Below are 13,711 nucleotides of genomic sequence, written 5' to 3'. Positions count from 1 at the left end.
TTCACTTAATTTAGTTTTTTTTTATTGATGATTGCCATTTATTCAGTCAAAAAATATTTACTAAGCAATTTATGTCTTCAAGGTACTATGTTTGATATAGGATTGTTCATTTAACCTATTGAGTGGAATTAATTCCTTGTGTTTTTACAGTTAGTGTAGTAAGCTCCAAAATCATCATTATTATCTTAATAATTGGGTGAATGGAAATTTTTTTCTTATTAATTGTCAGATACTTTTTGTGATACTTCAAAAGACCTTTTACTTGTTTAATCATGCCATGAACTTCTGGATTTATTTCTAGAAATATGTTACTAATGATTAAAAATTGTAATACAGTGATAATACTTAACTGCCTAAAAAGTATCTCTGTTATCAGTAACTGTTGACTAAATACTTACCTTATACTTACTATAAATGTATCCTACATTTATAGTATAACAAAATTACTCATTGATATTTTTGTCTGCTAGAAAAATATAAATGGCATATCTAAAAATGTATAGGTCTTAAGGTTTTTTGTTTTTGGGTTTTTTTTTTTTTTTTAGTATTTTTTATTGATTACATTGCATTATGTGACACTGTCTCATAGGCTCTGCGATTCCTCCAACCCCTCCCCATACCGTCCCCCCATGGTGGAGTCCTCCACCTTGTTGCAGTATTACAGTTCAAATTCAGTCAAGATTCTTTCATTGCAGGCATAGAGTCCAGCATCTTATTGTCCAGATAAATTCAACGGTTTCTTGGGTAGACCATCTGAAAACAGAGCTGGCAGAATATCATCCTGATCAATTAAAAGCCACAACATAACATCAACATCAATTTACAACATTATGGTATTAATTGACATGGTATTGAGTAACAAATATGTTTAAAAATGCAAGTTCTTAACCACATCCTGTGACTACTTCATTGAAATTTCAATTTTAATTTATACACAGAACCGGCTGCTATACACCTTAAAATGGCTGTAGGGTACTATTCAGCTGTCTCATAACTGTTTTCATTTTAGCATTGAGCAGTTTATAGTGTTGAAGCTTAATTTTGCTGAACTTGGCAGATTTGGGGATAGTCTAAACTGGCTTATAACTCTAACAAGTTTTAGGAGGGGTGTGCAGAGAAATCTTCAATACCTTAGTGAGCAGTAATTAATCTTTGTGTCTACCTAGTAAGGCATATGTGAGTCTACACTGACCATTTCCTGTCTGGTTCCAAGTTTTCCTTGTTCACTGTCTATTCCAATTTGTGTGTGTGTGCGTGCATGTGTGTGTGTGTTTTGGGATGGGGTGCTCCGGAGCAACCCTGATGGTCATTGCAAGATAGGGTGGGGATCCAAAGTTGGAACTAAGTGAGGACCAGGGAAAGCTCCTCTCCCTAGTCCTGAAGAAAGCTTACTGTTCCAATGACCATGGATCCTGCAAGGAAGGGTTTGGGCTTCTTCCATCCCATGTAGTAGATCCAAAAGGGGGTGGATGACCTCAGAGTTCTCGGCCTCCGAGGCATTCCAGTTCCCCGTGGTCTCCTTGGCAGTTGGGATGTAGTCCTTGGTGCCCGTAGTGATAGTCCTTGGTGAGGATCCGGAAGTCCCCAAGGTTGGGATACAAGCCTCCTCCTGTCCACCTGCTCCACCCCAGGGTCCCCCCCCCCCCAACTTTCTGCATATGTATAGGTCTTAAATTAGTGAAGTTTGAGACTAGGATTATAATTCCTCAGGTAATTGAGTCCATAATAATCAGGTGCACATTGAAACAGAAGAACCAAATAAGAGCTATCATTTGAAGGTGGTAGGACAGATACAGCGCTACCTTTTATTGTAAACTACCTACTAAGGAAAGCTAGATCATGTTAGCTCTTCTAAGTCCAGTGGGTCATCATTACATGTTACCTAACTAATGAGAAAAAGGATTTTAATCCAGATCTTATTTCAAATTGGTGCGCTTTCCACAAGAACAGTGCCCGAAAGAGCAGCTATGCCGCAGAGCCACAGTGGAGGTTGTAAAAGGTGACAGATCAAAAAAAAAATTTTTTTTTGCTGATTCTCACTGGTGATAAAGAAACATTCATAAACTCTGACAATTCTGAGCATATAGTTTGGTTTGAACTCAGATAGATCTGAGCTTGACTTCTGATTCTGTTTACTACATATGTGGTCGCAATCAAATTTGCTTACCCTCCCTGGACCACTCCTCTCAGCTAGAAAGAAAAAAAATGCTTACCTTCTAGGGCTATTGTATGGATTAAAAAGTGATAAAATACAAGTGTAAATATGTGTTGATATTATGAACAAAAGGAAGGAAACATGGCAGAATTCAAGAGAGTAAATCTACACACACACTAAGTTCAAGGGGTGTTTCAACTCTTGAGAAAGAATTTCTCTTTTAAAATAAAATATCCTTATTAAAAATCACACACAATGAAATTTTTTGAGTATTTTGACATTGACAGGATTCCCTACATTTTTTTCCTTAAGATTTGCTTATTTGTTTGAAGACAGAGTTGCATACAGAGAAGGAGAGATCTTCCATCTATCCACTAACGTACTCCCTGAATGGCCACATCCACCAGCACTTGGCTAGCCTGAATCCAGGAGCCAAGAGCTTCAGCTGAATCTCCCACATGGGTGCGGAAGCCCCAAAGACTTGAACCATTTTCTACTGCTTTTCCATGGAGATTAGCAGAGAAGTGGAACAGCTGGTGCTTGTGTCCATTTGGGTATTGGCATGGCAGACTGCAGCCTAACTAGCTGCACCACCGAGCCAATGCCTCCTCCTACTATTATGCAATAATGTTGAATATTTGTCTCCTTGTTCTGTGTTATATGAACTCTAGGGCAGTAAGTCTTAAACTGAATACATAAACTTAGATATAATATTTTATATTTTAGTCTCTTTGAGCCTTGAACTGTTGCTCAGTTTACTTTCCCAGCATTGGTACTTTGGAATTAATAAGTATGTTTGGGAGACACTTTGAGAATCAGTGAACACTACATTCTTTTGCATTCTCAAAATTGAGCATCCACTAGTAATAATTATTGTTTTCTGCTGATCCTCCAAATTATTTGTTTTCTGGTTCTGTTGTCCTTTAGTTGGAATTCCTGTTTTGAAAGGCTTATTTACAATTTGAAGAACAGAGTTACAGAGAGATGGAGAGAGAGAAGAACAAGATGTTCCCTCCACTGTGGCAGCAGCAGCTAGAGCTGCTCCAGGTACAAGCTAGCAGCCGTTAGTAGTGCAGGGGAAGGGAAGTAGAGCAAGCAGAAATCAAACCAGCAATCCAGTATGGCATAGAGGCATCTCAGGCAGTGATGGAATCCACTGTGCAGCAACTCTGGCTCCGCATTCTTCTCTCAATTCATCTATTTACGCATAACTTTAAATTTTTTCATTTGCCTGAAAAGCAAATACAGAGGGAAGTCAAAGATCTTCAGCTGCTAGTTCACTCCAGCAGTGCTCACAACAGCCTGGGATGGACCAGGTAAAGCTAGGAGCCCAGAACGCAATCTGGATATGCAGGTGGAGAACAGGAACCCAAGTAATTAAATGCTCACTGTGGCTTCCTGACTTGCATATCTGCAGGGAGCAGGAATTGCAAGCAGAACTGAGACTTGAACCTAGGGATTCCTATAGAGGGTAGAGGTGCCCCAAGAGTTATCCTAATGTGCCAGTCACTTGCCCCCAGAGAGGTTACTTAATAGGCAACAACTGAAGCATAAGTAGATCAAAAGATGCACTTTATTCAAATACAGAAAAGCTTCAGAGGCTACCTGGCACAAACTCAAAAAAATATGCACATATAGAACATTATTTCTATTGGAATAAAGATTAAAATTACTTTTTAACTTTTATTGGAGAGTCATTGAATTAAATCATGATAAAATCAAGTGGTTGTTATGTGGCTGTTTTACCCACGCTTTAATGATTGAACATTGGACCTTTGAGGCAATAAAAAGTTGATTTATGAATGCATTCATGCTATACAGCTGGGGACTTTTGCTTTGAAACGATTGGTTTGGTAGACATTTTGCTGGACAACTTAGGAAAGTTAGGAAAGTGGTGGAGTGCAGTCTTTTCTTGAGGGTCATTCAGTTTCTTGACAGATGCTACTTCATTTTGCCTGCAAGAGGGAAGTAGCTTGATGTAAAGTGTCAGCTTTCTGTACATGTGATGTGTTTGGGGGAAGGGAAGTGGAAGGTTGTGATCTTGCTGCATATACACATTATTTTGTGTAGAGAAGGAAACATGACTCACTGATGTTACAGCCCTGTTTTTTATTGCTCATTTTGTTCCCAGGGGTAAGTGTTAAAATCCAGAACCTGTTCAAGGTTCTACCAGGTACCTAAGTTTCTGCACTATTCTAATACTGTCCTTTTCCCTCTGCTTAGCTCTTTAGTACCTTTTATTCTTGGTGTTGTACTCCACACCCTGGGTTTGTTTTTTTGGATTTTGTTGTTGTTGTTGTTTGCTTTTGGTTTTTTGTCTTTTAAGTAGAGTTTCTACCTTTTTATTCCTTTTCTGTCATTTTAATAGGAGGAAATGATAGTAATATATATGCTCCACCTCACAAGAAGTCAAAAGTTGACTATAAAAGATATTTTTGAAATTGAGTCAGAACATTGTTCTTTTTGCCTATCAACCTGATGTGTTGCAAATCACAAATCATGTTAATGAAACAGTATCCTACCATTTATACTTACCCAATCCTGTCTTAAAACCTATTCCTAAAAATATTGTAGCAAACATGAATCAAAGTAGTTTTAAACTATAGAATAAACGGTTTTTAAGCAGGAATAGTACTACATAGACATGGTAACATCATAAAAAAGTAATTCTTTAGACCTATTCATCTACCTGTAAAAAGACTTCTAAGATCTGTTTTATTTTATGCTTATCATTCCTACTAGGAGTACATTTAAATTTACTAAATATTATCCAAATCTTTAGTTATGCATATTAATTTTAATACTCCTCTGACAATGAGAAAATACAATATACAAATCACCTTCGTTTTCTCCCCATAGTCAATGTCCATGTATCTGTGTAGTCCACAGTAGATGTACAGAGCCAGCAAACATTTGGGTATACAAGCCAGATGAGGTTGAGGTCTACCTTTTTGTTTGAATTCTTTTATGCAAGTGGGCTCCTGAGTGCCACATTTTTCACATTTTTTTGCTTTTTATTGACAGTTCTAAAATTTAGTAGGACCTCAGTCATAAAGTGATGTCAAATGTTCCTAAGTTGTGGGTCCTACAGGGAAAAGGAGTGTGTTAAGATAAGCTTCCATCAGTGTTTTAAGTATTAATTTTACTGCTATTCTAAGTAATATGCTACTGACCATGAGCTTAATGTTAGTTAATTAATTAATAATACACATTGGATGAGGTGTCTTTCAACAAAAAATGAGCATAAAACAAGACTGTGTATTAACTGGTTCTCAAAACCATTCTAAAAAGGCCTGACAGGAACTTACCCTTTATTTTTCCTATGGTTTGGTATTCACTGTGTGCTGTGTATAGCAACTTTACAGAACATATCTGCTATGAATAAAAAGAATCAATGGATTTATATTTGTGCATGAAAAGGACTAACTGTGCTTTTACAAAAGTTTTTTATTGTTATTATTTTTCATGATATGGTTTTATAGATATAGGGGACTAACTCCTCCACCTCTCCCACCCATTCTCCCTACCACCACCATTGTCCCCCGTATTATTACAGCAGTGTAGTCCTCCAGCAGTAGTTGTGACCCTAGCATTCTGCTATCTAAGTGCATCATGGCATTGTAGGTATTGGCCGTGGTGGAAAATCTAGTGTGCTATTGTCAAGATGTGTCTGACAGTTTCACTGGGAGTCCTCCTTTCATTTGGGAGTGGAGATAGGTACTGCAACATATCTTCACTTCCCAGTATAAACAAATACTATAAACACCTTGATTGTTAAGTGTTCCAAACACCACACTTACCACATTTGATTACTTTAGTTACAAGGATAAAAATAAGAATAAATGTAATTATTTGACATGACTAGGTTAGCTCAGCAGTTAATATTATTACTAGGCATTTTCTTACTTGGCTAAACAAATACCCATAAGGAAAATCGAGTTGTATTTATTTTGTAATGTGCCATGGCATAGTAAAACACTAAGCAGTGTTAAGACTCCTCAGACTTTTGCTGACATTTTTTTTGTGTGTTAAAGATTTTTACTATTTCCAGAGGTTTGCCTTTTCCAGAATGTCACATAATTGGCATAATATGCAGTCTTTCAGATTGGCTGCAGTTGATGATATGCACTTGAGTTTCCCTATATCTTTTCATGGTTCAATAGCTCTTTTTTTTTAAGTATTAAGTAATAATCCATAATATGGATTATCCCAGTTCATGGTCATTTACCTACTGAAATACATCTTAGTTGCCTACAGATCTTGGTAATTATAGTTGAAACTTTTATAAACTTTAAATTATAGTTGAAACTTTTATTTTGGTAATTATAGTTGAAACATTCATCTGTATTTTTGAGTGAACCTACATTTTCAGCTTATTTAAATAAATACTAAGGAGTGTGGATACTAAATCATATTAAGAATATGTTTAATTTTAAAGATGTGTTTGTTTGAAGTGTAAATTTAGTAAGAGACACAGAGAGAAAAGGAGATATGTTGGGAAGGAAGGGGAAATGTCTGCTAGCTCACTCCCCAAATGTCTACAACAGCCAGGGTTGGATGAGGCCAAAGCCAGGACCTACTTCTGGATCTCCCATATGGGTACAGGGGCCCAACCAGTTGGCTCTCTTCCTCTACTTTGCCAGGCTTTTTAACAGGGAGCTGGATGCAAGTAGAGAGCAACTGTAACAGTCACACATTTGGAATGTCAGCCTTGCAGGTACTAGCTTAACGTGCTGCACCACAGTTCAGCCCTCAGTATGTTTAATTTTACAAGAAACTGATGAACTACTAAGTGACTGTATCCTTTTGAATTCCTACATCCTTGCCAGCATTTGGTGTTGTAGATGTCTGTTCCATACTTAAGTATGTACTAGAACCTCTTTGTTCTCCATTTGCAATGGCTTAAGATACTTGGCATTTTCCCATATGCTCATTTGCTATATCTCTACATTTTGAAGGCGTCTTCCAGCTTTTGCCCATTTTATAGTTTTTTTTTTCTTACTGTTGAACTTTGAGAACTCCTTGTTATTTTTGGATAGCAGTTATTTATGATAGCGTGTTTTGCAAAGATTTTTCTCCTGGTCTATGGCTTGTCTCTTCATTTTATTAATATGCTGTACTCATTATTATTTTTAGTGGTCAACCTCTAATTTAGGAATTGATCCCATTGTTGCAGTGTGTGTCATAGGGAGTAGTGAAAGGTTATCTTTTGTATCTTCTTTGCAGAAGACATTGAAATAGCCCTGCCTTTGCACTGCCTCCTCTCTCCACCACATTACACCCTGCACCTTTGTTTTTATACCTTAAATTACTTCTGTTTCAAGCACTGAAGTATAAAGAGGGACTAAGAATTGTCCTGAAGTTTTTTCTATTGTGATCAATGAATGACTTAATATAGCAGCCATCATACAGACAACAAACTAATTCAGCAAATGTGCATGTGGATCACTCCTGTTTCAATATTGAGAAGTCTGTGACATGGGCACTGGTGGGTATCCTGGCAGAATATGGTCCAATGTTTGGGCTCCTGCCACTCAGATTGCAGACCCAGTGAATCAGCCGTGGCCACTGTGGCCTTTTAAGAAGTGAACCAGCTCATGGAAATCTGTCTCCCTCCCTCTCTCTGTAATTCTGATTTTCAAAATAAATAAATAAATCTAAAAAATGTTATGAGACCCTTTGAAGTTCAGTGCCGTTTCAGGATTACTCTCAGTACTTTTCAAAATTTCTGGTCACCACTTCTTGTTTCTTCATTTTCATTTTTGTTAGTCATATTGTTAAATTAAGACAGTATATTTCTAGTTCTGACTATGCTGTAAAAAGGTGTTTTTTCTTTTCACTGTTTTAATAACTTTCAATGAAAACAGAGTAATTTTTGCAAAATGTTTGAAACACAAGTAGTCAAACTGGGTTAATAAAATGAAACTTTTAAGGTGATCATAGATGTACTTTTATTTATATTACTTTAAAATTCTTCCCTCATTTACTTTTGCTTCAGTGAATTTATTTGCTCAAGAAAAGCTACTTATTCTAACGGCAAAAATGAAACATCAGGCCAGTTTTTTTCCCTAAATATATTTTTTGTGATCTTCCAGTATGTATGAGACTTCCAGTCTGTAAAGTATATAAACATATTGCTACTTTGATTGAATGTCAGATACAAGTGGGGGAAGGCTGGAGTACCCCTGCTTCTTGTGCCTCTCTTCCTGTACCTCTGAGGAATCCATTGACTAAATAGACAAGAATTGGAAAATTAGTCTGAATTATGATGTTTAATTTAAAGCAACCACAAAACCAAATAGTCAGCTATTACGGAGGTATTTATTGTGGAGTTGAAGGTGTCTAATTTATAAGGTTTCTGAATTAGACTTCAGGGCCTATGTTACATTTTATTACAGTCTACAACGTAAGTGTAGACTGGCAAGAATTAAACTAAAAGCCTGTTTCACAGCTGTTATGCATCTGGGAGTTTGGTTAAAAGGGGCTAGCTTAGTTTAGCCTGAATTGTGATAAAAAGCAGGGTCTGGAGGCCTTTTAACTGAAGTCTGTGCTCTGATCAGAGCTGTGTTTGATACAGCGCTCTAAGTCCACATAATTATAATTTGTAAGAGTCTTTAGGATATCAATAACTTTTAAACCTCACCATGTGAAAAATGATTATGTCACCTTTGGATTTCAGAAGTAGTTAGCAAGTTGGAATAAAGGTGAGGATAAAGGTGATATTTCTGAACTGCCCAGAATTTTTCCTTTCACAATGTTCTGCTTTTTTTTAATCGTTATGTTACTGTCTCTAATAGCCTTTAATGAGGAATTTTAATTCTGATAAATGAATGTTTCATGTCAGATTTGTTTTACCACTGGGAAAGATGGGTTGCATTTTTAATGTCTCCCTTGTTACATTCTTGGATTTTTCCCAGGCTTGCAGATGGGTCAGGGGCTGTGGAGAGTGGCCAGAAACCAGCAGCTCCAACAGGAAGGCTACAGTGAGCAGGGCTACCTCAGCAGAGAGCAGAGCAGGAGAACGGCTGCAAGCAGCATTTCTAACGCCAGCCACCGTAAGCAAGTCCAAGGAGGGATCGATATATATCATCTGTTGAAGGCAAGGAAATCTAAAGAACAGGAAGGATTCATTAATTTGGAAATGTTGCCTCCTGAACTAAGCTTCACCATCTTGTCCTACCTGAATGCAACTGACCTCTGCTTGGCTTCATGTGTCTGGCAGGACCTCGCTAATGATGAGCTCCTCTGGCAAGGGTAAGTTAAACCCACTAATACTTCATTCAGATATCTGCAAACATAATCGTAGCGTTTTATAATGTGTGTGTTAGGAAGTATGTTTAACTTGGGCTTGTACTTTTGTTGCTATTGAAACCTAGAAAAATTTAAAAATGCAAAAAGTTTTTTCTTTTTAATTTTAGAAACAAAAGTAAAAATGCAGTTATCACAAGTCAGATTTGATACTGGGAAAAGAAGAAACAGAACTATGGTAATGATTTTGCAGTTAAAACAGGTTACAAATTGAAATGTGTTATCTTATGATAAATAAGGAACTGCCAACTTATTCTAAAAATGAGACAAAGTTGTAATGTGATAATTCACTGTCCAAAACTTGTATTTTTACTTTCCTGGCATAGTTTGTTCCTCCCATGGTTATCCCTTTTAAAGAATAATCGTAACTTTAAAGTCATTAAGTGGTCTTGAAATGTTTTTTTAGTTGCAAAAGTACATCAGTGTAGATTTATAATAAACTTGATGCCACAAATCTCTTAAACAAAAAAAACTACCTTTTAACCACCTATCTATTCTTCCACCCAGCGCCTCCCTTCATCAGCCACCCAGGAGGCCAACAATCGCAAGCCACCAGGAGATTAACACTCCCAAATCTTGCCTCTAACATCCGCCTAAGACCATTCTAGCAGTTCTACCAGTTTTAACACCAGAAACTACCTGTCAAACCACCCCCCACAGTCCAGACAGGATTCCCCACACCGTATCACATATTTCCATCCACTATAAAAAAATCTACCTCATCCAAATCCATACTATTCCACCTTTAACCCACACCCTAATAATACTAAACAAGACAACCTCATCCTTCAACTCAAACCCACCCCCATACCAATTCCTACAATCTAAAATAACTCTCCCACCTCCAATATAATAACTATATCTCCAAAAATCCAAAATATCCACATAACTACAATACATTCTACTTTCACTATCATATCATCACATATCACAAACTACCACACATAACCCACTACACATTATATGCCCGTAATAAATCATAACCCAACCAGTCACATCACATTCAAGTACCATCAAAACTATACCCTAACACAACACCTTCACACATACGACAAACTTAAACAAACTATCTTCGTTTCCTAACTCATCCCACCGATTACCAAACTACCATTTCACACCTTCCATCTACAATTACTTCCTATAGTCATTCAACTCAAATACAATAAAATTCAAACTATCGACAATGTGCGATCTCCTTCAATAGCTTAAAATTTGCTCATGCTTTATCATCTTTTTTCTATACTTTGGTAGTCCGCGCCAAATTAGTTTGTTTTCATGAACTTATTATACAAAAATACTTATTTCTAAACTTTACTTTATTCAGTAAAAACCTGTTTTCACTTGAAGTTTAAATCTAGATTTTACATCTCTGAAAGAAATGTTTTCTCCATTATTTATCACATAATTATGCTCCTTTTTTATGATACTTGGATTTTTTTCTTGATGTTAAATTGCTTATATTTGAAATTGTGGCTGGGTTTTTGTATAATAATTTTGGATATATTGATTACCTACTGATATCTAGAGAATGTAACTTTCACAGCACTTAGCAGTATAGCTGAAAACTTCTAAAATACTAATTTCAAATAATAATTACCAACTATTACCCCTGTACAAAATTACAAACCACTATCCCAATCTCCAGAGAATAATATTTAAAATATGAACTGTTAACATTTAACTATTTTTTAGAATTTTTATTTTTTCAAACTCGCCTTCTGTGGTTTTAATTTTTTAAAACTTACTTGTTTGAGAGGCAAAGAAAGAAACAGAAAGAGCTCCCATCCACTGGTTCAGTAACCAGAGGCTGACAGTGGCTGTGACGAAGCTGTGCAGCAGGCTCTCCATCGAGGTCTCTGACGTGGGTAGCAGGAACCAATTTGCGTGGCTCCCAATGTTGCCTCCAGAGGTCTGCGTCAGTGGGAAGTTGGAATCAGTAGACAGAGATGGTTGGGGTTTTGTTTGTTTGTCTTTCTTTATTTTTAAGATTTATTTACTTTTATTAGAAAGCCAGATTTGCAGAGAGAAGGAGAGACAGAAAAATCTTACATCTGCTAATTCATTCCCCAAGTGGCCACAAATGGCCAGAGCTAAGCTGATCTGAAGCCAGGATCCAGGAGCCTCTTCCAGGTCTCTCACGTGGTTACAAGGTCCCAGGCCTTGGGCCATCTTCTTCTGCTTTCCCAGACCACAAGCAGGGAGTTAGTGGGGTAGCAGGACAGGAAACAATACCCATACAGGATTCTGGCGCATGTAAGGCAAAGACGTTAGCTGCTAGACTACGGTGCTGGGCCCATAGATGGCTTTAAGCCTGAATACTGTGAGGCATGCCTGTCCCTGAAGCAGAGGCTTAAAAACGACCTTCCCTAACGTCACAGCCTTTGATCCACGTATTCAGGTTGTGGCATTACAATTTCTTTTTATTTTTTCTGTAAATAAATGTTTTATGAAAAAGATTGCTCCCAACCAGCAAATATTTTTTCCCAGTTTAGTTTTATCTCACAATACTTAACAGATCCAATTGTAAGCTCTGGAGTTAAGGTTATTCATTGGGTTCAAATCCTGATTCTAGCACCAACATCAGAGAACCACTGAAGAGTAAACAAGTTAATACAATCAAAATGCTTAAAGTGATACCTATGATCTAGTTAGCATTCAGTAACTGTTAGCTTTTTTTTCCCTGTGGCTTTTAACTTTGTATGGCAGTAACCTTGACATACATGTAATCCTCTGCTGACCTCATTGAGGTAACTGTTGATTACATTGTATAAGTGAAGAGTACAAATTTTTGATAAACACATACGTTATCGTGTTTTAACTTTATGTCATACTCATAAATATATATAGTATTTGCAACCATTAATTAAATGTTATCAATGTTTTCCTGTTTCTTTGCTTTTTGTTTTACAGGTTGTGCAAATCCACTTGGGGTCACTGTTCCATATACAATAAGAACCCACCTCTAGGATTTTCATTTAGAAAATTATATATGCAGCTGGATGAAGGCAGTCTCACCTTTAATGCTAACCCAGAAGAGGTAGGTGAAGAATTTGAATGTTTTTATCAGTTAGGCTTTATTATTTTACTGCAGCTTTCCAACATAATAAACTTGAAAGCATAAGTGCAAAACCATTAAAAATGCCTTTTCCGTTGCTGAGAAGCCCAGTCTATTTTATTTTTGCTATGTGTCACTTCATCATTGTTTTCAGCCTTCTTATGTCGTAGTCTGATCTTTTGTATGCTCACTTTGTATAGCAGCCTCCGTGACACAGGTGCAGTCCTTTACTGACCTGATACATCCTAGAACATCATTAAGTGGAGAACACAAAATTTTTGAGAACCCAGAATATTTCCATTAAATTTTATATGAGGTGTTTTCTTACTATATATTGCTTCTGTTTTTAGTGAGACTTATTTTGCCACAGATGATCACATACACCTGACACATCAAATAATGTCTTTAACAATATACTTCTGTTATGAAATTGAATGATTTTTTAATTTAATTTTTTCTTTACTTAATAAGTGAAAATGATCTAAATGGCAAGATAATTCTTTCACAGACTTTCTAGTCTCATTTGTCCTGGAAAAATTTAGATTTTCAGAAACATTTAAATATCGGGTAGACTTATTCTTGGAAATCTAAGTAGAAATTATGCAACACCTAGAATTACACTTTCTGGGTATATTTTATGGTAGAACTTCCTGGCAGGATTATTTTAATTTACTTAATTTTCAGAAACCAACTTTTTATTTATTATAGATGTATAAAGGAATGTTTAAATCATGAAGACAGACTTTTTAAAGTTATGGTCCCTTTTGTTATAATCCAGTAAATCCGTATAAAATATTTGCATCTTAAGCACAAACACTGATTTTATAAATATGCATGTAATACCAGTGGCATTTTTTAAATTGCTATCCACTTTTATATAATGAATGAAAAATCATTAAAAAGTATTACTGAGAAACACATAAGTTAACTCATTCCCACAACATGAGAATAAGCCTTATAAACTGTGATATACATAAATTCCGAGATTTTTATCTGTACTGAACATGTTACCGGTGAAACACCAAAACTTCGTATTCCTAACTTGGATCCCATTAATCAACCTTTCCTTACAAAAATGATTTGTAAGTGTTAAATATAAAAACCAGTTTGTTATTCCATTTCAGAATCTAAAGATCATTTTTTAAAATGCAAATGAATGTATTAAACTATCATAAATTTAGTTTCATCATCTG

At 36.2% G+C, this 13,711-nt stretch overlaps 1 protein-coding gene across 4 annotated transcripts in view; it reads left to right on the top strand.

Moving 5' to 3' along the window:
- The window catches only part of FBXO8 (F-box protein 8), a 39,606-nt gene that overhangs the window by 7,969 nt on the left and 17,926 nt on the right, over positions 1 to 13,711 (top strand). For 2 of the 4 annotated variants that reach the window (XM_040965730.1, XM_040965731.1), the window contains exons 2-3: positions 9,073 to 9,409; positions 12,374 to 12,500. In XM_040965730.1, the coding sequence (XP_040821664.1) occupies positions 9,081 to 9,409; positions 12,374 to 12,500 (456 nt within the window). In that variant the 5' untranslated portion in view covers positions 9,073 to 9,080. Of the gene's footprint in view, positions 1 to 7,625; positions 7,644 to 9,072; positions 9,410 to 12,373; positions 12,501 to 13,711 lie in introns of those variants that run through there. The other 2 variants (XM_040965732.1, XM_040965729.1) reach the window with 2 other exon arrangements.

This window comes from Ochotona curzoniae, unplaced genomic scaffold (genome assembly GCF_017591425.1).
Source record: "Ochotona curzoniae isolate NIBS_2020 unplaced genomic scaffold, NIBS_Ocur_1.0 scaffold_4505, whole genome shotgun sequence".
Classification (NCBI taxonomy): domain Eukaryota; kingdom Metazoa; phylum Chordata; class Mammalia; order Lagomorpha; family Ochotonidae; genus Ochotona; species Ochotona curzoniae.
Note: the sequence above shows the minus strand (reverse complement) of the source record. Positions and strands in the feature narration are given on the sequence as shown.